At 40.6% G+C, this 22650-nt stretch overlaps 1 protein-coding gene across 1 annotated transcript in view; it reads right to left on the bottom strand.

The window, feature by feature from the left end:
* The window catches only part of Pex10 (peroxin 10), a 151776-nt gene extending 146136 nt beyond the window's left edge, over positions 1-5640 (bottom strand). The window contains exon 1 of the mRNA XM_067790633.1: positions 5445-5640. Within this exon, the coding sequence (XP_067646734.1) occupies positions 5445-5447 (3 nt within the window). The 5' untranslated portion in view covers positions 5448-5640. The remainder of the gene's footprint in view (positions 1-5444) is intronic.
* Between the last annotated feature and the right edge of the window lie 17010 nt (positions 5641-22650).

The raw sequence follows: 22650 nt of genomic DNA, 5'->3' as shown, positions 1-22650 counted from the left end.
GTCGAATACCATCCGTAACTTAGATGGCTTGTTGGGATTGACCACTGCAAAATGTGGTAGGTACCAGGTGTGGGGCGTGACCATCGATGCTTCCGGCTGTTCGAGCTTACGGGCGTAACCCTTCGCTATGTAGGAATCCATCGTGGCCTTATAGGCTATGGCAAATTTGGTATCACTACTCATTCGTTTTTCGACGCTAACTAATCTTTTCAACGCCATGGTGTAGCTATTGGGCAGCTGGATATTATCACGCTTCCAAATCAGACCTGTTTGGAATCTTTTATCGGAGATACGGCATGTGACTGAGCTCAATACAAACCTGGCACGGATGTCGGCGGCACTTTCGATCGGAGGCGATGGTCTCACCCCGAAACTTTCAATGGCAAAGTATTCTTCGATTAAATTATGTAGGGAATCGTTTGTCATGCGATGGGCTAGTAGGCAGGAAGGCGCGGTTGGAAGACGCTTGCTGGTTGGCCCAAAAACTACCCAGCCCAATTCGGTGTTGGCGGCGAATGGTCCGTTCTCCCTCATCCTTACAGTAGCAGAAGGCAGACCTAGGTGGCAGTGGTCGAGGCCGATGAGAAGCTTAGGTGTCACTCCCCTGTATGGCTGAACTGGCAATTGACGTAGGTATATATCATCGCAATGTAGGTCGGTTTTGAGTAGACTCTGTGATGGCAACTGCAAGTTGGATACGGTGTATACGTTGCGAAGCTTGTGCTTCTTCTCTAGGCCAAGACCATTGACGAATAAGTCCACCAAAGTTGACGACTCTTGCGTTGACTGTCCACCAAACCATTGGATATTGAGGCGCTGTTGTTGTCCATGTAGGCCGAGCTCTTGGGCAAGCGCATCATCCAGCATTGTGACAGAAGAGCCTTCATCCAACAGTGCATATGTATCAATGCGCTTGTGTCTTCCATGCAAGGTCACTGGAAGTATTCGGAAAAGAAGCTTACCTTCAGCTGCACTGGCAGAACAGCTTAAGACGGATGCTTCTGCATCGTTCGACGATTGCTGGCATTGAGATACTCCTTGCGCTTGTATGTAATTTCGATCATCGTTTGGGCGTTTCGCTAACTGCGTGTCAAAGGCACCATGACTTGGCGGTGATGCTGGATGCGTATTGTTCACGGCATTTGGAACCTCATGCAGAAATTTGTGGTGCATTATTTGGCACCCGTTGATAGCACATGTCTTCCGGCGCTGGCAATCCCGAGTAGCATGACCAGGATTGAGACATGCGAAACACAAGCGCCTTGATTTTGCCTCTTTCCACCTGGTGGCTACTGTAGCATCGATGAAGGTTTTACACTCAAAGGGCTTGTGGCCGCCCTGACATATTGGACATCTTCTTGGCTGTAGTTTCTCGGCGCTTGGAATCGCGTTTGGCCTCTGCGTCGTATACTGTGCAGATCACGTTGGCAAGTGAACTAATCCACTCGCTAAAGTGCACCACTGTGGGGCGAGGCTTTACCTTTGCTGCAACCATGGCCCACTCGACGCGCTTACTCGTTGGCAATTTGGCTATCAGCTCGTCAAGGAGTGTGGGATTGGCCAGCTGATGTTTACCATTAGCAGACTGGCGAAAGGCGCAAATATTTTTTACCTTCGTTGCAAATGGAACCAGTTTCCCTAAGGCATTTTCGGGAATAGGTGCAATCTCATGCACTTTAGCTAACTGGCTGCGGATGAGCTGCTCCGGCCGACCATACCTGCACTGCAACTGCTCAATGATGCAGCCAACGTTATTGGGGTGAATCAGTAATGCTTTCACCACTTCGCGTGCCTCTCCCTTCAAGGCTTTCTGTAGTCTTTGGTTATTTTCAAAATTTGAGTAACCATATGCTGCTGTTGACTCAACCAACGCTGTATGGAATACAGGCCAGTCTTCAGCATTTCCAGAAAATTCTGGTAAATCAATAATCTTTCTCGGCATTATCGAACCGTGTGACATAAACTGCATATTCCCGTTACCTATGTTGGCGGAAATTGGATGAAACGTTCCGTTGGACGAATGGCAAGAAATTGAGTCACCAATAGGAATGGTTGAGGCTGCATATGAGTTATGGCCCACATATGATGATGTGATGCAGGAGACTGATGGCGCGTAGGCTGAATTATAAATAGCTGTACTAGCTGGCACAAAATTAGGGGGATCGACGATTGTATTTGTATGTACGGTTACCGGTTGCGCAGGTAAGTGTAGCGTTGATGGCGACGCAAGCATTGGCTGCGCTGCGACGTCAGCAGAGGTAGTGGCAGAGCTTCTACAGTTAGGTCCGTTACCTTGGAGTGCTGCAGTCAGTACCTCGTTTTGCAGGTCCCCGTTCTTTTAAAGCTCTTTCCAGCAAGGCGATTCGTCTTTCCATGGCCAGAAGTGTACTGTCATGATGAGATGTGGTTATCGTCGCTGAGTATGTTGATGCTTCAACGGCCGTGGTAGCAGATACCTTTTTAATGGTCCCAGTGGCAGTGGGCGTGACATTGCTAGTTCCTTTGGGGGAAATACCACCGCCGCTGTAATCCCTGGCTGGCATTACATTTATTGCACCAGGAGTAACTGGTGTTGTATTGACAGATATATTGACGTTTGCGGCGGTTACTGGTAGCACCTTGGCTGGTGCTGCGCTACTAGTGGTGGTGACGACGGAATTGGGCGGCGGAAACAGCGGTTGATGCAGTTGAACTTCTTTCACCAGATGTTGAATTAGCGGCTGCGCTGGAGTCGCTTTCTGTATTCAATCGAGTGCCTCGACGTGGAAGATCGCGTGTCATTTCAGCCGAAACCAATGGCAGATGTATAGGCACTTTGTTAGACAAATATGACGTATGGCAAAGTCGCTAAATTTATTAAATATATGCAGGTTGCGTTATGTAATTAAAATTATGCTGCTATATATGCAGCTCTGCGAAATAAAGATGTTAGCCATCGTCCTCGCTTGCGAATTTAACCAATAATAAAGACAGGCTAATGTGGCAAAGTACATTTATTGGAATTAAATTGAATGGATGGATGAAATGGAATGGAATGGTTTTTTCCTATAAAACGACATAAATTATAAAACGAACAATATAACGAAAGCAAGTACTTACCGCAGTGTGATCCTTCTCCCTTTGTTGACGACAGCTAACAAAAATTTGTATGCTGCCAAAAATGATAGAAACCTATCATTCTAATGCGCAGCGGTTTGCCGAAAAAGCTCAACCGATTATGCACATAAGCAACAAAGGAGAATGACGCATTACGGTTGAAAAATTCAATACAAATTTAGACAACAACAAACAACAGAGTATACAAAAAATAACATGAAAGGTGCATATACATAACTGCTTTCGACTGCATGTATGCATATGTATGTACAAATGAAATGAAATAGAGATGTGCAGGCATATTTCGGTATTGAAGATTAACCCATTAACGCTGGCTAATTAGATGTAAGGGCATGCCGTGACAATATCCATCGACTGAGTGTGCAACAGGCACATTCAGGAACAAACGAGCAGCAGTGCTTGTGACAAGGTGCGATGACCACGGCGTGTGCACTGGCGTTTAGGCCCGGAGCTTCAGCTTCGTGGATTCCTTAACGTGATCACTGCACAGCACTACTCTCCCCAGTCAATGGTCAAACAGAATAATTTGTTTTGCACACTGGGATACACTAGCATAAGAAGATAAAATAAAACAACAAACGCACTTACATGCCACACTTCAGTCATATGACCCACCGTATACTCACTTCTATGCATGGCAGCTCATTGTTGCAAGGTTTGGTGGCTGCCTCTTTACCCGCCCTACCATTGGCCCCATAGATGTTATTGAGGCCCCGATACATTACCACTAACTCCTGTGTCTCAAACCAAAGCAAACACAAATTATCTACCCATTTTAACAATTATTATTTCATCCAAAATCAATCCATTACAATATTAAGGATATTAGCTTAGTTTGCCTATTATTTCCTAAAACTAGACCGAAAAGTATGAGGTGGCAGAACTATAATGATTCCTATAAGCATACTCACTTTTTTTTTCGTCTTTAACTTCAACTTCAATAAAAAGCTTTATACAGATGTATGTAAATATGTATGTGTGTAGATGCAAAGAAAACTCACTTTGCAAGAACAAAGTATTTATCATTAAAAATCATCGAATTTCACTTAAGTTGAAATTACATTCGTATATCCGCACATGCTTATGTACATACAGTATGTATGTACAACAACAACAAAGTAAGTATGTTTTAAGAAAAATATGTGTTTAAGTAACATTAATAAAATCTTATGAATAGATATTCATATGTATGTGGTGTGCTTCAATATTTAGGGGCATCAAAAAAAAAGGTAGATATAGGTATATATTATATATATAAATATTTATATATATATTGCATTGCTACGTAGCATCGAAGGCCTTCACGCTTGCAGTTGCTGCATTAGGAATATCGTAAACATTCAAATATTCTTTTAAATATAAATTACCCATCTATAATAAATTTGCGAATGACGGTAACCATCCGAATTCTTACAAAATGCTTAAGAGAGATCGCAACAAAAAATTATTTAAGCTACAATTTGGGTTCAAACGACGTCATACGACTCTCTCTCAAACATGTTCAATCATTCTCATTCCTTACAATTTATATTTGTCGCATGTTTAAACAATCTGAATGTACACGAACAACAACATAGGCATATGTTGATGAGCGATCGCTAGTTACATTACATATTCATGTTGATAATCATTATATGAAATTTGATTATGAAAATCTAATGGATATGTTAAATTTAACTTTTTTTGTTTTCCACAGTGGGTTTAAATCTAAATGGGACTAAATCTAGGTATTATTTTAATTTTATTGGATAATCCTTCTTAGATTGATGTTTCTATTCGGAAATAATAATAATTTCAATTTCGCAACATCTTTCTATCATATACATTCTTATTAGCAACCTTTTGCTCCAAGTTTTGTTGTATTTAATGACTTGTCTTTTCAGTATACTAACTTTTAACTTCTTCTTCTTCTTTGTACATTGTACTATATGCCAAATTTTACATTTTTACATATTTCCATATTTATGCAAATACTTGAGAGGATTTGCTATTCATTCATTTTGAAAATTCCAAAGCTGGGGGTGGGAAAACTCGATCAGGCTGGACTTAGAGATAGGTCAAGGGTGGCCCTAGGAAGATCTCAGCAACGTTTGCAGCGTTTAGTACAATTATGCTTTGATGGCGAAATGCAGGGAGATGAGAGAGAGGGTTGCTTGTGGCTCGCACATGAAATGCATATGATACAACTTTTCTGCTGGGAATTCTCGAAAGAAATCTAGTAGAATAAATAAAACACCGCAGTTTTTATATTTTTACTTAAACTGGTATAGCAGTAAAAAAAAGGGGAACTTTGCACGTATGGGTTTATAACTTATTTGAAAACTCACCATGTATATAGATGCAAAATTTAAAGATTAGATAACAAGGCTCCGGCTCGCAGTTGACGACTGCTTTTGAGTGTTTTTGTTGGTCAAATATAATTATGCTCACTCGCGCTATTTAATTTATTTAGTTAACTTTAGGAAGCTTCACTTTTACTTCACTTCTAACTCAAAAGAAATTTATATCACCGCGCCAACTTTACAAACTATGTTACTTCTTTCAGATCTCCACAGGAAAAGAAAGATAATTTTTTCAGGAAATGGTACTAGACCCTTGCGTTTCCAAGATGTGTCGATAACTCAGTTCAAAACATATGTCTTTGACATGAGCTGAGTTACTTAAAGTTTTGAAGTCTGAACAGTGGTGGCAAGGAAAGTAAAACTATATGAATCAAAAAAAAGAAGAAGTAGCTACAAATGAAAGTAGAAAAAGCGAAATTATTTTTGCGGCTTTGTACTATGGTACAAACTGTCAAAAATATAGGCATCGTATTTTTATCTATATCACGTCGACATCAATACATTGCCTTAGTAAATACCAATTATACATTGACGTGACATTGATGTTGATACGAGGTGATATCGATGACGATGCGAAGTGATGGTTGACGTTGATTTAAAAAGCAGATTTCATCAGGTTCACATGGCATCTGATTCCATACCATATACGTCTTTCGTAACTCCGCATAGGCAGTTTGAATATCTGAAAATGCCATTTGGATTGAAAAATGCCCCTCTTGAGTTCCAAAGGTTTATTAACAACATTTTTCGAGATATGCTGGACAAAAAAAAAAATTATTATCTATATGGCCGATATAATTATTGCTCTGAAAGATTTGAAGAAAATGTGGAACTGCTGAAATTGGTATTATACACTTTACGTGCTCTGAAGTTAAATATGAATAAATGCAAGTTTGGTTATAAGGAGATTGATTATTTAGGTTACAAAGTTACTCATGAGGGATTATCACCTGGTAATTCTCATGTTAAAAGTATACAGAACTTTCCAGTACCAACAAATTTGAAGCAACTACAGTCATGTTTAGGGATGTTTTCTTACTTCCGAAGATTTGTGGAGTCATTCTCAGAAATCGTCAAGCCCCTGCAGAATTTACTTAAAAAGAATAATCAATTTCACTTTAATAACAGCTGCCATGAGGCTTTCTTGGATCTGAAGTCTAGGTTGGTTAGGAGCCCTGTTTTGGCTACTTACAGCCCTACTAAGGAAACTGAATTACACTGCGATGATAGCAGTATCGCTTTTGGGGCAGTCCTGCTGCAACGTCAAGAAGATAACAAATTTCACCCGATCTTATATTTCTATAAAACTGCCTCCAGTGCGGAATCAAAGTATCACAGTTTCGAACTGGAAACGCTGTCTATAGTTTATGCATTAAAAAGATTCAGACATTATTTGGAAGGTATACCGTCTCTCTCTCTCGCGATGACCCTGGATAGGAAACAATTGAATCCTAGGATAGCCAGGGGGCTCTTGGATTTGAAAATTATAATTATATTATGCAGCACAGAAAGGGTATCTCTATGGGTCATGTGAATGCTCTAAGCAGAAGGCAAATAGCGGCAATCATAAAGAATTTCGTATTCAAGTGGCACAAGAAAGGGACCCAGAGATTCGATCGGTACGGGAACGGCTTGAGAAGGAGGAGCTTAAGGATTATAAATTAATTGATGGAGTAGTATACAGAATAAACACGAACCATAAGGACGCGCTCTATGTACCATATGAGATGGAGAATAACGTTATACAGCTAATACATGAAAAGATGGATCATTTATCTTTAGATAAAACTCTCAATAATTTAGGTCTTTATTATTGGTTTCCAGAATGCGTGCAAAGATAGAAAAGTTTATTATAAATTGTTTAAAATGCATTATGTATGCCAGTCCCCCTCATGTTAAGGAGAGAACATTATACCCAATTCCCAAGACGCCTTTACCATTTGATACAATTCATATCGACCATTTTGGACCACTGCCGTCACTAAAGTCAAAACGCAAGCACATTCTGGTCGTGGTAGATGCCTTTACAAAATTTGTGAAATTGTATCCGACAAACTCCACTAGCACTCGGGAGGTCACAGCAGCTCTTGGAAAATATTTTAAATATTATAGTCGTCCAAGACGTATTGTGATCGATAGAGGGACCTGTTTCACTTCTCTTGAGTTTTCGGCTTTCTTATTGAAAAATAACATAAATCAAATAAACGTTGCTGTGGCATCCCCTCAAGCCAATGGTCAGGTAGAAAGGGTGAACCGAGTATTGAAGGCAATGTTAGGAAAATTGACTGATGAAATAAACCACGACGACTGGGTCTAGAGATTGCTGGAGGTTGAGTATGCACTAAACAACTCTGTTCATAGCACGTGCAAAGAGACACCGAGTCGGTTGCTGTTTGGGGTGGAGCAGAGAGGTGTAATAGTTGATGAATTCACTGAATACTTCCAGGATAAGCTGTGTCCAGACAGTGATAGGGATCTGGATCTTCTGTTCAAGGATGCACTGTATCGTATGGAAACCAATCAAAAATATGATTCTAAACGAGCTTTTCAAGATAGGACTGTGACCAAGACGTATAAAGTAGGAGATTGCGTTGTTATAAGGAACGTCGATAATACTTGTGGGAGTAATAAAAAAGTATTTCTTCATATAAAGGCCCGTATGTCATACATATGCTTACACAAAGTGCTCGGTCACGACAAGTATGTCATACGAGATATTGATAATTGCCACAACTACCATATGATGGAGTGGTGGAAGCGTATAGAATAAAAAGCTGGCCTCCGCTACCTGAAGGAGAAGCCGGCGAACCAAATGAGGATCCCTTAGACACTATTTAATCTTAAGCAGTTCTGTATCGAGGTCGATTACAGTGTCAGATTGGCCGAGCTGTAAACAGCGTTTAATAAAACTGTGTAAACGCAGCTTTAGTTATAAAGAATACATGTAATGTAATAAGCAAATACAACTCTGAACATAGAGTATTAGAGCTTCTTGCGATTTACAACCAGATTGACTGAATTTTTGTATGTGTGCGTGTCGGGTATTTGACGCTTGCCCCGCGACTATCAAATAAAAAGCCATCAATCAACATTTGCATTGAGAAACCGCAGCGTTCGGACGTGAATATGCCGTCATCGGATGATGACTTTTTTACTTGCAACTACAGCAGTTTTATTAAATAATAAAAAAAATAATAAAAATTTTATTAAATAATAATAAAAGCTTTACATTCCATAAAGCTGCTAAATATTGATAATTTTCAATAAATTTTAATACGAATTGTTGTCCTTCCGCGCACGTGTTCATTTTGAATGTCGACACAAACTAAATACAACACTTCTGTTTTGTCACCCGCGACTATCAAATAAGCAAGCGTCAAATGAAAAAAATCAAAAATTTTTGATTTTCATCAACGTGTAGCCGACAACAAATACGTGTGACACGAAGCCACCCGACTGCACTAATACACACAAAATTCAGTCAATCTGGTTGTAAATCGCAGGAGGCTCTTATGTCATAGAATAAGCGAACGAATTTCTGTAAAAAATACAACCCTGGAATAAAAAGAAAGAAGAAGGCGATTATTCTTCGTAAAATCAAGTTGATGGAAGTGTTTTTCTTCGTCTGGTTACATCTCCCGCATTTGACAAAGAAATAGTAATTTTACAGTGTGATGTTTGTAAAGAATTATTTTTGGTAAATTTGTGGAATTGCGGTGGTCAAAATATACTTTGCTTTATTTCTTAATGTTGAAGTACTTATATACATGTGTACTTGTTGCGGAAATTCGAGATATGGAGCGTGATATGCACTATTATTTTATTTATTTATTTATTTTTATTTATTGTATTGTTACATGTAGTAATTATAATGGACTTCATATTTATTTATTTATTTTATTTTAGCATTCACCGGATTCAAAAATATATTGTTAAATACATGCAATGGATTTGGTTGCTGAAGAACCACGAGAAACTTTATTTAAAGAACACGAGTACGACCTGATACTAATTTCCAATGAAGGCAATGTAACATTTTTTCCCACCAGCATATGGGATGAAACGCTTTACAAGTATACTAAACTGTGGCACAATAATACATATATAAATTCTCCCAATTAGAGAGCTTGGTCCTGCATTGTCACTATGCTTATACCCAATGTGAAATGGATGGTGGACGGGAGTCAATTTATGAGTGCATTTTATACTTGAAGTGGAGCATTGGCCATGCAGACGAACTATATCTAACCAGTCCACAGGGTGACCGTTAAAAGAAACTCTATTTTTCGGATTTTCTAAATAGTTGCGTGTACTTTTTAGCAGATGATGTGAATCATGGAAAAAGAAAATTTCTTCGCCATTTACTTCAAAGATGGGTCTATCTAATGTTACTCCTACTATCTTGGCAAAGTTGACAAAGTTTTTACCTTGGTCACAAACTGATATATACTTCCTCAAAATATCTCCTTCATAAACCGTATGGAAAAAAAGTAAGCTAATGGATGGGTCCAAGACTCCCCACCAATACCTTGGACTAAGAGACAAAGAACGCTCGAAGCTACTCTAGAAGTACCGTTTTTGTCGCCGTAATCTTCTAGCCCTACAATCATATCAGTACTTTTCTCATATTGCAAATTTATCTTCAGTGCCATTTCGTCGCAGCATATCGATACATATTTTTGGGCGTCGGAAAAACCTCGACTTGTTAGCTCCAGGGTTTTTTTCCCGTTGGAACTGCAGCCAGGGGATCGTGGCCACTCTTGAACAAATTGTTCAAGGGTTCTCCTAGAAGGCGAATCCAAATTTGGTTTCAAATACCTACACGCAATCGGTGAAATAAACTTTACCGCTAGAGTCGTCGAAACGATGACCCGTAGGAGCTCTAGGTCCTTTTTTCAGACTATTCCTCACACATACAGCAAGGTACGGAGCAGAGATCTGCTTTGAGTACTAATAAAATTAGTGCACTTAGTCATGAGCAAAAAATGTTGTCTAAATGCGTACTTAGTCAAGTACAGACAAATACTATGAGTGATTAGCACATAAAATAGAAAATACATACGAGTGCCCCGTAACATATATGTCTCATACATATATGATATTCACCCTTATCGCGAGTTTTATTTTCACCCGAAAATATTCACAGTTTTTGTTCACCCTATCGCAGAGGGTGGCGAAACAATTTTTCATGTTTCGCCTTATCGGCAACTCTTTGTTCGGGCGAAATGAACAGCGGGGAAACCAAAATTTGTTCACTTATATTTTACAGGCGAACGAGAGGAAAACAAAATGTAATTAATTTTTTTTTTTGAAATTTAATACTCTTACAATTAATAAATAATACACAATCGTAAGCTGAGCGGAAAAAAGTGAAATTCCTGTATTGCTAAGTATGTAAATTCTATTTTTCACAACGTATCAGTCGGCCAAGTTATCCATTGTGGAAAAGCAACGGTTCCAAAATGTTGATCACCTCACTGAAACAAGATTACCTAAGACCCACTTCATCGGCCTTTCCAACGCTTTTTCCCTATGCGAAAAAAACGAAGATATTTACTCAACTTTACAATTGGTGGAACTCCAAATTTTTGCTTCAATGGTGGCAAGGAGTTGGTAAGAATAACTAGCAGATATCAGAATGCCAGCTTGTTTAGCTTGTAATATTGGCGAAAGCTAATTGAAAAAAATTAACTTGTTATTCAAAAGTGCTGAAAATAGTAATTTTTAGCTTACAGCAAATGATTTAGCTCCAAAGGGTTAGAACTGTCCCTTAATTGCCTCCAAATCGCTTTCACATATATATTCGCCTCGCGCTCAATCAATACCAGCCTAAGTGCAATACTACACATTATTTTATTAATTTTTTATTTATATTTTTGTTGTATTTTAAGGAAATATATGCTTGGTTACAAAATTTACACAATTGTTATTTGTTCACTGACAATTCGCAATAGAGCATCAGCTGTTTCGAAGTGAACTTTTGTTCGCCCGAAATTGCCGATAGGCGGAAAAAGTTCACCCGAACAAAAGAAGTGAAGGCGAACACTTTTCCGCGTGAACTTCGCGATAAGGGTGATTGTTGAGTATAAACTGATGTTACAGTCGCTTTAACTCAGTAGCACGTTGATTTCGTGTGTAATATACTGTATATTTCGTTTATCATCGGTTTTACTTTGGCGCTGTATTCAGTTTAGTTTCGTGTACATCGTTGTGTTGCTAGAGTCGGAAGACTGGTATGACTTTATTCATTTTATTGCATTATTAGTCTTACTTATTCCAATTAGTCAGGGCTGTCATGGAATCCAATTGTTGTCGGAATCGGATTTAAAAACGACAAAATAATTACTTTGGTGTCATGAAATCCAACGTTATCGGTTTAATGTTCGAATTGGAATTAGTGTCGGTTTTAGGTGTCAGAGAATCCGATAATATCGATTCTGCTATCGGAAACAATGCAATCAGTTAAATGCTGTTGGATTTAATTTTTTCCTAGTTGTATTTCTCTTGCAGTTGTGTATTTTCTAAAAATGTAAGTAAATAAAGGTTCATTTTATAAAAATAAATGTAAATTTACATATATTTTCATTCTTAATAGGGGAAAACTGTTATGGATACGCATCTATGATGGAAGCAGTAAGGAAGGCGGTCGGTATGATCTGGTGGTGCGCAGTGGCTAGTCATTGTCGGCTGGGGCGGGTCCTTGCCAACCTTACTGTTCCTGCGCCATAAACAGAGAAAAGTTCCTATCATGCCTATCAAAAAACTCAGCTGTTAGATTTAAAAAAAACTGACAGAAGCGCAGAGACCGACTCAAAACGCTTATAAATTCAAACTAAAACAACATCCGGACGAACCGGATGCCACGGACAGACCGTTAAACATTCAAAATTTAAAATTCAAAGAAACCGAAAATCTAAAAAAACTGTTCAAAAAAACTAACCGAGCCGGAAACGACCGGTTACTAACTCTGAAATCGAAATCAAAAAAAAACTGCTGAAAATTAAAAGAAGACAAAAAGGAAAATGAACAAAGAGGGCCGAATATATATAGAGGGCGCCGCGGGTGGTGTTGCGCCGCCCGGTGCTTTTCCCACCCTCAAAATCCATGGCCACCGACGCACCTAAAATTTCGGTGGTCCCTTACCTGGTTTACCCTATGCCTTCTAAATAAAGGGCGACGTCAGCATTCCCATTATAAATTACACAATTTATTCACAATTCATATTAACGTATGTATGCAACAAAAAAAAAAATGCGATAGTGCAGGTTTCTTAACCAGGGCTACAGCATTGTTGAACTACGAATAGCGAATTACACTATGGAAATGTAGGTAAGTGTGTGTAGTGCATAAGTGAGAGAAAAAAAAAAATGATCCAACAGATCACACTTTATTGGGCCGAAATCGAAACGAAATCTAATATGAATACTTAAGTCTGACTAAGCTTGTTCTGTTGGGGGTTCTTTTCTTTTTTCTTACTTTTGCTCGTAATATTTTAAATTATACAATTATTTATGTTTCCCGTTTTTTTTTGATAATCGTTATAAACGCTATGTGTGAGAAAAATATGTAATTAAATGTACTTATGTATTGTAAATATACTACCTACAAAGTAAGAATTTGGTTGAATTTTTTTCTTTTTTATTCACATTCACAAAACATAATTTAAGACTATAAAGTTTGGATACAAATTTCGATATTTGGGGCTCTCTTACAAAATTATTATGTGGTCGTAGTAGAACTTACTTTTGAGTGTAACTAAATATCAATTTGGTATAATGCGCATAGTACGATGAGAATAATATGTAATATGTGCTAAGAAAATTTGTTATAAAAGCAATAAAGATCAAATTGTGATAGTACTACGTATTATATGCACGTATATTATTTTCTTCTGGTTGTTCGAACGATATTGCTAGCAATATTGATTCATATGTATACATGTATATATATATATATATATATATATTGTATTTGTATGATATAAGAAAAAAGTTTAAATCTTTAAGCCAATTCGTGCATAATCGACCAATGGCTGCGGTCGCAAATTTTTTTTTCCTAACAATTTATGGTTGAGCTCCAAAAATGGATCGCTAAAACGTTTCACGCGATGAAGACGGCTTATTATGAATAAAATTTATAGAGCTGACTTCAATCATTTTAAAGCAAGAAAAAATATCATTAAAATAAAAAAAAAGGAAATGTATGCTCCTTGTTGTATAGCTAACAATTTCGAGTATTCAATAATACAATTTGATGAAAAAAATCGACCCTTGTTAAATGGTTTAACCGGGCTGTATAAAACTCTCTAGGTACTGCTTAGAAGTTTCTTTAACTACCCTGCAAAAACGCTCTCGTAATTCCACGTCATTTGACTAGCTATTATACAGTCAAAGGTTATATTCCTAGTCACATTTGCATGGGCGTGGGTAAGTTTTATGACCAAATTTTTTGTTGGGTAGCTATTTTTAAGTCTATACAAGGCTGATACTTACATGGCCGCCAGATTACGTACTGTGGGCCTCTGCCGGCGTGGTTACTGGTGATGTTGATTTTGCTGGTGAAATTGACGCTGTTGTTGGTTGTGGTGCGCGGTCTTGGGCGCGCTGTGTTGGTACTGTTGGTGGTTGTTGCGCTCTGGTCCGAGGTGATCGAGTGAACCTGGTGGCAATAAAACTTCGTGTTGACTTTTACGACCTGTATGACTTGGTGCTAATTGGGCGTTCGTTGTATTATGCTGCAGCGTACTGCTGGCCCTTGAGGCGGAGATGGTGGTCGGACGCTTTTCCGAAGGTGGTAGTGTACTTCGTCGACGTAGAGAAAGGGGTTTATTTGCGGATACCAAGGGTTCTCATCACAATTAGTTTAGTGCCGTCTGAATCCGAATCGGAATCACTAGTACTTTCCTCACTAGGTGTGACTGTGAAACGCCGACCTACTTCAACTGGATATTCTATACGTTGAGTTTGTGCCAACACAACACAACCGTTGTAATGTTTATTACCACCCAAAATAGACGAGTAGAAAAGAGGTTTGTCGGAATGGACTTTGCGCTATTGACTCTTCCTAGTTTGTGGGCATTTACTTGAATACGTGCACAGCCGGCGAGGGTGTTTTGCGATTAGTTGAGTATAGTTGGGGATACGCAGTTGATGTGAGCATAAAGTTGTAGATGTTGTGCCAATAGATGTTACACGATCCTTTTGTATAATCGCAGGGCCGCCAAAAATTAGGCTTTTTGTTTTATACAATGTGTCCGATTAACTGGGCAAAACTCTTGCTTTTTTCCCGGCCGGAAAAACGTGGCTATCGTTTTTGCTGCTTTTTTTCTAAAATTTTCCACTCCTTCTTCGTTTTACTTGCGGCCGGAAACTCATGCTTTTTTTCGCTAGTGATCGCCGAATTTTTCTTTTCTTTGTTTCGATACTTTTGTATCGCAACTTTCGCCCCATCCCCAGTCACTAGATGTGTTCGCACGAAAACGCTCCCAAGTGGACCGTAACCGTAGACCATAACAGCAGACCGTAACAAACCTGCTTCGCTTTGAAGACCTGACGATGAAGCGAACAGGAAACCGGATCCGCTGTGGGAAGCCACTGCCAGAGGCCTCCGATGCCAATCAACGTGGGGCACGACTCACCCCTGAGATAAGAGTCTCAACGTCCTACTACGAAGCTAGCCGGGCAACATAGGTCCATCAAAAAAAAGGTTTAGTCAAATCGGGAATTAATTCTGTTTCCTAGTTTAAAGGGCTTTGCGGCAATCAGACATTTGTTATGGAGAACTCGTCAAAACTTCGAAAGATGATTTCTAGTGGTTATCGCCCCCACAGAAAGGCAAAACAAAAAAAAAAGGTGTAGACATTTTGATCTGGAGAACTCGTCCAAACTCCGAAAGGCTAGTCCGACCTAAACGTGGACTGCCAGGGGTTCACGGTCCTCGGTGAGTACGCGTGTGAACCTCCTATGAGGTCAGTGCTCGGGGAGAATACTGGGCGAGATGTCCCCGACGGCCAAAACGCCCAGACAAAAAGAGGTCAAATTGGTAGTTATATATAAAAAAAGTCATATTGTAATTTGGCAAAGAAACGTTCTTTCTGGTTCATTGCGGACGAATGTCCGAAGCGTGAAAGCTACCTATCAATTTCCCGTTTAGGTCTTCGAGATCATACAGTGCATTGCCTATTTTTCGAAGCACGCAACACTTCAGGTATTTTGGTAGGAATTTGGCGTTAATGCCCTGTTTGAAGTTACTTAAGGCAAAGTTTTTCCGAAAAACTTCCTGACCTTCCTTGTAGTTGACTTGCCTAGAGCGCTTGTTATAGGTGGTTACTCCCCTATCCTTGGCCTGATCTAAATTTCTACGGATCTGCTCGCGAATATTGGTCAACTTGTCAGCTCTACCTACTATCGTAACTTGGTCTTCCCGAAGGCTGCCGAGCTTCTCTAAAATTTTGTACGTTGAGGCATGTTGGACCATATTTTGGCCATATAATGCAAAGTATGGAGAGCACTGAATCGCCGTATGAAAATCGCTTCTCAAAACTGATAAAATCTCGGGTATATGCTTATCCCAATCGGTATGGTCAGGTTTATCTTTCAGGAAAATCCTAATCTTCGAAACAATTTCTCTATTAAGGGCTCGGATGCGTTTGCTTGGGGAGAATATAACCCCGTCCTCACGTGCGTCACCCCGTAATTTACTAAAAATTGGTTCATTTCCTTCGAGATAAACTGCTTGCCATTGTCACTATGAATAAATTCAGGGACCCCTACAGCTGGAAAAATTTGTGAAGCGAAGTAATTTATAACGTCGACAGTGGTGGCTCTCTGCATGGTCTTTAGCCAAACGTATTTTGAACAAGTAAGGAAGGCTAAGTTCGGGTGTAACCGAACATTACATACTCAGTTGAGAGCTATGGATACAAATTAAGGGAAAACCACCATGTAGGAAAATGAACCTAGGGTAACCCTGGAATGTGTTAGTATGACATGCGTATCAAATGGCAGGTATTAAAGAGTATTTTAAGAGGGAGTGGGCCATAGCTCTATAGGTGGACACCTTTTCGAGATATCGCCATAAAGGTGGACCAGGGCTGACTCTAGAATTAACTTTTCCGATATGGGTATCAAATGAAAGGTGTTAATGAGTATTTTAAAAGTGGGTGGGCCTTAGTTCTATGGGTGGACGCCTTTTCGAGATATCGATATAAAGGTGGACCAGGGGTGACTCTAGAATTTGTTTGTACGATATGGGTATCAAATGAAAGGTGTTAATGAGTATTTTAAAAGGGAGTGGGCCTTAGTTATATAGGTGGACGCCTTTTCGAGATATCGCCATAAAGGTGGGCCAGGGGTGACTTTAAAATTTGTTTACGATATGGGTATCAAATGAAAGGTGTTAACGAGTATTTTAAAAGGGAGTGGGCCTTAATTCTATAGGTGGACGCCTTTTCGGGATATCGTTATAAAGGTGGACCAGTGTTGACTCTAGAATGCGTTTGTACATTATGGGTATCAAACGAAAGGTGATAATGAGTATTTTTAAAGGGAGTGGCCCTTAGTTGTATATGTGAAGGCGTTTTCGAGATATCGACCAAAATGTGGACCAGGGTGACCCAGAACATCATCTGTCGGGTACCGCTAATTTATTTATATATGTAATGCCATGAACAGTATTCCTGCCATGATCCCAAGGGCTTTTGATTTCGCCGTGCAGAACTTTTTCATTTTCACCTATTTTACAAAGTTTTTTTCTAAAGTTATATTTTGCGTCAATAAATCAATCCAATTACCATGTTTCAACCCTTTTTTCGTATTTGGTATAGAATTATGGCACATTTTTCATTTTTCGTATTTTTCGATATCGAAAAAGTGGGCGTGGTCATAGTCAGATTTCGGCCATTTTTTATACCAATAGAAAGTGAGTTCAGATAATTATGTGAACTGAGTTTAGTAAAGATATATCGATTTTTGCTCAAGTTATCGTGTTAATGGCCGAGCAGAAGGACAGACGGACGACTGTGTATAAAAACTGGGCGTGGCATCAACCGATTTCGCCCTTTTTCACAGAAAACAGTTATCGTCCTAGAATCTAAGCCGCTACCAAATTTCACAAGGATTGGTAAATTTTTGTTCGACTTATAGCATTAAATGTATCCTAGACAAATCAAATGAAAAATGGCGGAGCCACGCCCATTTTGAAATTTTCTTTTATTTTTGTATTTTGTTGCACCATATCATTACTGGAGTTGAATGTTGACATAATTTACTTATATACTGTAAATATATTAAATTTTTTGTAAAAATTTCACTTAAAAAAAATTTTTTTTTAAAAGTGGGCGTGGTCGTTCTCCGATTTTGCTAGTTTTTATTAAGCATACATATAGTAATAGGAGTAACGTTCCTGCCAAATTTCATCATGATATCTTCAACGACTACCAAATTACAGCTTGCAAAACTTCTAAATTACCTTCTTTTAAAAGTGGGCGGTGCCACGCCCATTGTCCAAAATTTTACTTAGTTTTCATTCTGCGTCATAAGTTCAACCCACTTACCTAGTTTCATCGGTTTATCCCTCTTTGGTAATGAATTATCGCAATTTTTCGATTTTTCGAAATTTTCGATATGGAAAAAGTGGGCGTGGTTATAGTCCGATATCGTTCATTTTAAATAACGATCTGAGATGAGCTCCCAGGAACCTACATACCAAATTTCGTCAAGATATCTCAAAATTTACTCAAGTTATCGTGTTAACGGACAGACGGACGGACGGACGGACATGGCGTAATCAAATTTTTTTTCGATACTGATGATTTTGATATATGGAAGTCTATATCTATCTCGATTCCTTTATACCTGTACAACCAACCGTTATCCAATCAAAGTTAATATACTCTGTGAGCTCTGCTCAACTGACGTCCTTAGCCTGCTGCGGCCAGAAGTACTTCTGCCTAACACGTTCTAAGGTTTTCTGCCACCCGCCATGGTAACTCCGGTTAGCGTCATGTGCTAGTCTCACTGCTTCCTCAGTCAACCCTTTCGGCAACCATAATCGTCACAGCGAGTTCTTCCCCTTCCATTCCCTTACGAAATTTAACCCGTTTGAAAATTACCCCGTCCACCACTCGTAAATCCGGAAGCGATTCCTCATTTTCGGTGACGGTCCGAATTAAGTCTAAATATTCGTTGCTGCTAAATTCGGGAGAGACTAAATCTATTTCCCCGGGTGTGGTAGTGAAAAACAACCCATCGGCATCAAACCGCGACAGCGCATCTGGTACTACATTCAGGGTGCCCTTACGATGTTCCATTTCAAAGTCGTATCTTTGCAGTAAGAGCGACCACCTCGCCAACCTCCCGCTCAAGTCCTTTTGAGTCATTAACCACTTGAGACTGGAGTGGTCCGTGATGATACGAAACGGTAATCCCTCCACATAGGGTCGGAAACGTTTCACGCTGATTATGGCAGCGAGACATTCCAGCTCGGTTACCGTGTAATTGCGTTGAGCATTGTTCAGTTTTTTCGACACAAACGCGATCGGATGCTCAGCGCCCTCGTCATCGACCTGGAACAACACTCCGCCAACACCTATTTTGGAAGCGTCGCATTGTATTACGAATTCCCTTGAAAAGTCTGGTTGGGCCAAGACAGGGGCGGAACTCAAAGCTACTTTTAGCTTTTCGAAGGCCTCTATAGCTTCAGAGGTAAGCTTGAACGGGCCTGCTGACTTACGGAGACAGTCGGTCAAGGGACCTGCCAAGTCAGCAAAATTGGTAATAAACGCCCTGTACCAATTCGCCATGCCCACAAACCTACGCACTTGCCGAGGGGATTTAGGGATCGGGAAGTCTTGCATTGCTGCTATTTTTCCCGGATCCACTTTCAGACACCCGCTGCCTATCAAGTACCCTAAGTAGCGTATTTCCTTCTGACAAAATTTACTTTTCTTCACGTTTATTGTCAGCCCTGCGTCTCTCAAACATTGGGCCACTTCCGCTAGCAATTTCAGGTGGTCTTCAAAATTAGTGCTGCATACAATCAGGTCGTCCAGATAGACAAAGACGTTCTCTCGCAAACGCGAAGGGATTGCCTTGTCCATCAGCCTACTCATAGTCTGCGGTCCATTGCACAGACCAAATGGCATTATTTTGAAGTGGTACAGAGGCCTCCCCGGAACTGCGAATGCTGTTTTTTCCTTGGAGGACTCTGTCAATTTGATCTGGAAGAACGCGTCCTTCAGATCAATGCCACTAATAAAATGCGTATCCTTTAGTCTGCTCAATAAGCCGTTGATATGAGGAAGGGGGTAGGAGTCCTTCTTAGTCACCGCGTTGACCTTCCTCGAATCTATGCCCAGCCAAACTTTACCTGGTTTCCGGACCAGTACTACAGGACTACACCACGGGGAGTTTGATTCTTCTATAACTCCTAATTCGAGTAATCTGTCTAGTTCGTTAAAAGCTTCGGCTTGCCTCGGTGGCGAAAGAGGGAAATGTTTGCTTTTTATGGGAACGGCGTCACCGGTGTCGATGTGATGCTCCACTAATTTAGTTTGCCCTAGGTCTAATTTCTCGTACGAAGGAAACGTCTCGATGACCTTTTGCAATTCTAATTTCCGGTTTGGTGACAATTAATGGAGGTTAAGTTCCTCTTCCTTTTCAAGTCTAATCTCTATGCACTCTACGCTTGGGAATATTTCGGGAGCTAACGCAAATGCTCTCCAAAATCTACCCCGAAGTAGGCTTCTTGGAGAAGTGAAGGGACAAGGTAAAAACGAATAACCTTTGTGATATTTTTAAAGGTGACCGGTAGAGATACTGAGCCTAAAATTTTTTGCTTGTTGCCGCCCGCGGTATATACGAACGCATGTAAGGGCTGATATTCGAAGCCGTTGTCCTCTAGGAATTCTAATCCATTTTTGCCTAAGATGGAGACGTTGGCTCCCGAGTCCAACAGCCCTACAAGAAAACTATCTTTAATTTTAGCCTTTACCAGAGGCCTTTCATCCTCTGTAATCGTTAACGTGGTGGCTTGCAGCAGTCTACGCTCCTGTACTCTCCTGTGGTATCTCTTCCTACACTTCAAAATATTGTCCGATACCGGGTATTGTTCCAAGATGGTATGTCTTATTTGTTCATACTTATGTTCCCTTCCTTCTAGGTTTGGTGGAAATTGCGTCTGGCAAGCCACATCCTTATGCTGACGTTGCAGAATTCTGGTCGGTTCGCCCATCGCTGATGAGGACGTTTGACTCTCGGATTCAGAACTATTCGAATTGTCCGTACTGTCAGGGTAAGTTATTATCACGTTTGAGGGCTCTTCTGCCAGGGTACTACTGCACCTCGGAAGCTCATCACCTCCATGCAGAGATTCACCCTCTGGTTCGGTGCACGGGACGACACCTCGAGCACCGGCTGGTGTGGGAGCTATGAAGCCGAATGAGGTTCCCCCGCCTTCTCGCTCGGGTACTGGTTTCCCTGCCTGCGATGGTCCCTAGGCCATTTAGAAGTAAATACACCCTTATACCCACATTTAAAACAAAAAAGATTTTTAATGGGTTCCTCACAATATATATAGGAGTGGCCCATTGCCTGGCAATTCCAGCATTGGATTCCCGAATAGTGCGGTCTCCTATTGCGTCCTCGCCTTCCATCCTCATGTCCGGGGTTGTCACGCGTGCTTCGTTTACATGCCGTCCTGGGTAAGTGGCTCCCAACAGCTTGCTTTCGTTCAGCACTTGTTCACCTCTGCGTGCTACATCGCGTAGATCATGAAGGGTCCTCACATCTGCGTTGAAAAGCATCAGTTTAAGGCTACTGTTGACGTTTCTTTTTATTATGTCAATCAGTAGAAGCTCCGACATGGGTTCTCTTAAGCGCGCGTTCAAGGAAATTATGTCCGTGTGGAACACGTCATAGCACTCGCTTGCTTTTTGCTTACGCATGGAGATCTCCATCATGATCTCGTGGTCAGTTTTCAAAGTGCCAAACTCTCTTTTCAATGAGTAGCACAAAAAGGCATAAGTCGCGTTTGGGTTTTGTTTCGTGAAAAGCCAGTACCATTCTTCGGCCCGCCCTGAAAGAAACAGGTGGAAACCAGCCATTATTTGTTCGTCCGTGCATTGTGTGCGCTCACACAAGGTGTTCAGTTTAAAAAGGAAATCGGCTACGCTCCCAGTGCCGTCGAACGAGATTTTCCACTCCTGCGGTTTCACTACTATGCTGCTCGGAGCCGGGTACATTGGTGATACTACTGTTGGAAGTGGGTTGCGGTCCATCCTATTTGCGTTCCGGTTTTGATGAATTGAGTGCTGCGCGGATTCGAGAGCGGCGAGCTGGTCCATATTGGTTCTGATTGACCCCATCTCTCCGCATTTCCTCTTGCGAAGCCTGGAACAGCTGGTGTAGCACGTCCACCCACGAGCCTCCACGAGTAGCTTCGTTCTGGATCCCTGGAGTATTCGTCCGGTCACTTGCAGCTTCTCTTATATTTCCCATTCCATAATTAGGTGGTAAAGCACCAGCTCCATCTGGAGCGTAGGTCGACACATTGGTCATTAGCCCCGAGATATTATGCGCGTTTAATAGGGGCGCATTCGGATTACTGGTGCTTCCAGGTCTGTCCAGTTTATCGCGAGGGTCATTCAGGTCCGAGCCCATATTCGTTCCCGCGGGATCTCCATATGGTCCACCTACTGGGGTGTGCACCACCAAGGGACGCCTGGCCTTGGAGAAAGCCCCCCTATTATTACCGCCCCGGTTCTGGTTTCCCCGAAAGCTTCCCGCACTCCCGAACGGAGTATTTTGGCCCGGTTGGTCGTACGACTGCTCGCGGGACATAGTCCGGTGAAAAAAAAAATGTAACTAGTTATGTGGTAGTTGATAAAAAACTTTTGCCGCGTAATGCAGTTAGGGGTCGAAAAAAGGTCAGAATTCCCCCTTCACCTTATACCCTAAACGATGGGTTGGTTTAAAAATAAAAAAAAATTATATATAGGTGTAAAAAAATGCGCGAGGAAATACCAAAAAAAACTCGCAAGCATAAACACCAAAATAGCTAGCCGTATCTAACCAAAAAAAAAGTCGAGGCTGCACAAAAAAAATTGATTAGTTATATATTTTGTATAGTCAATGGGAATGCTGATGGGTCGATTCCTCCAGAAGGCACGGGGTACAACAAAAAAATCACATAA

This window comes from Eurosta solidaginis, chromosome 5 (assembly GCF_040869045.1).
Source record: "Eurosta solidaginis isolate ZX-2024a chromosome 5, ASM4086904v1, whole genome shotgun sequence".
NCBI lineage: Eukaryota > Metazoa > Arthropoda > Insecta > Diptera > Tephritidae > Eurosta > Eurosta solidaginis.
The sequence above is the reverse complement of the archived record's forward strand: the minus strand, read 5'-3'. Positions and strand labels throughout refer to the sequence as shown.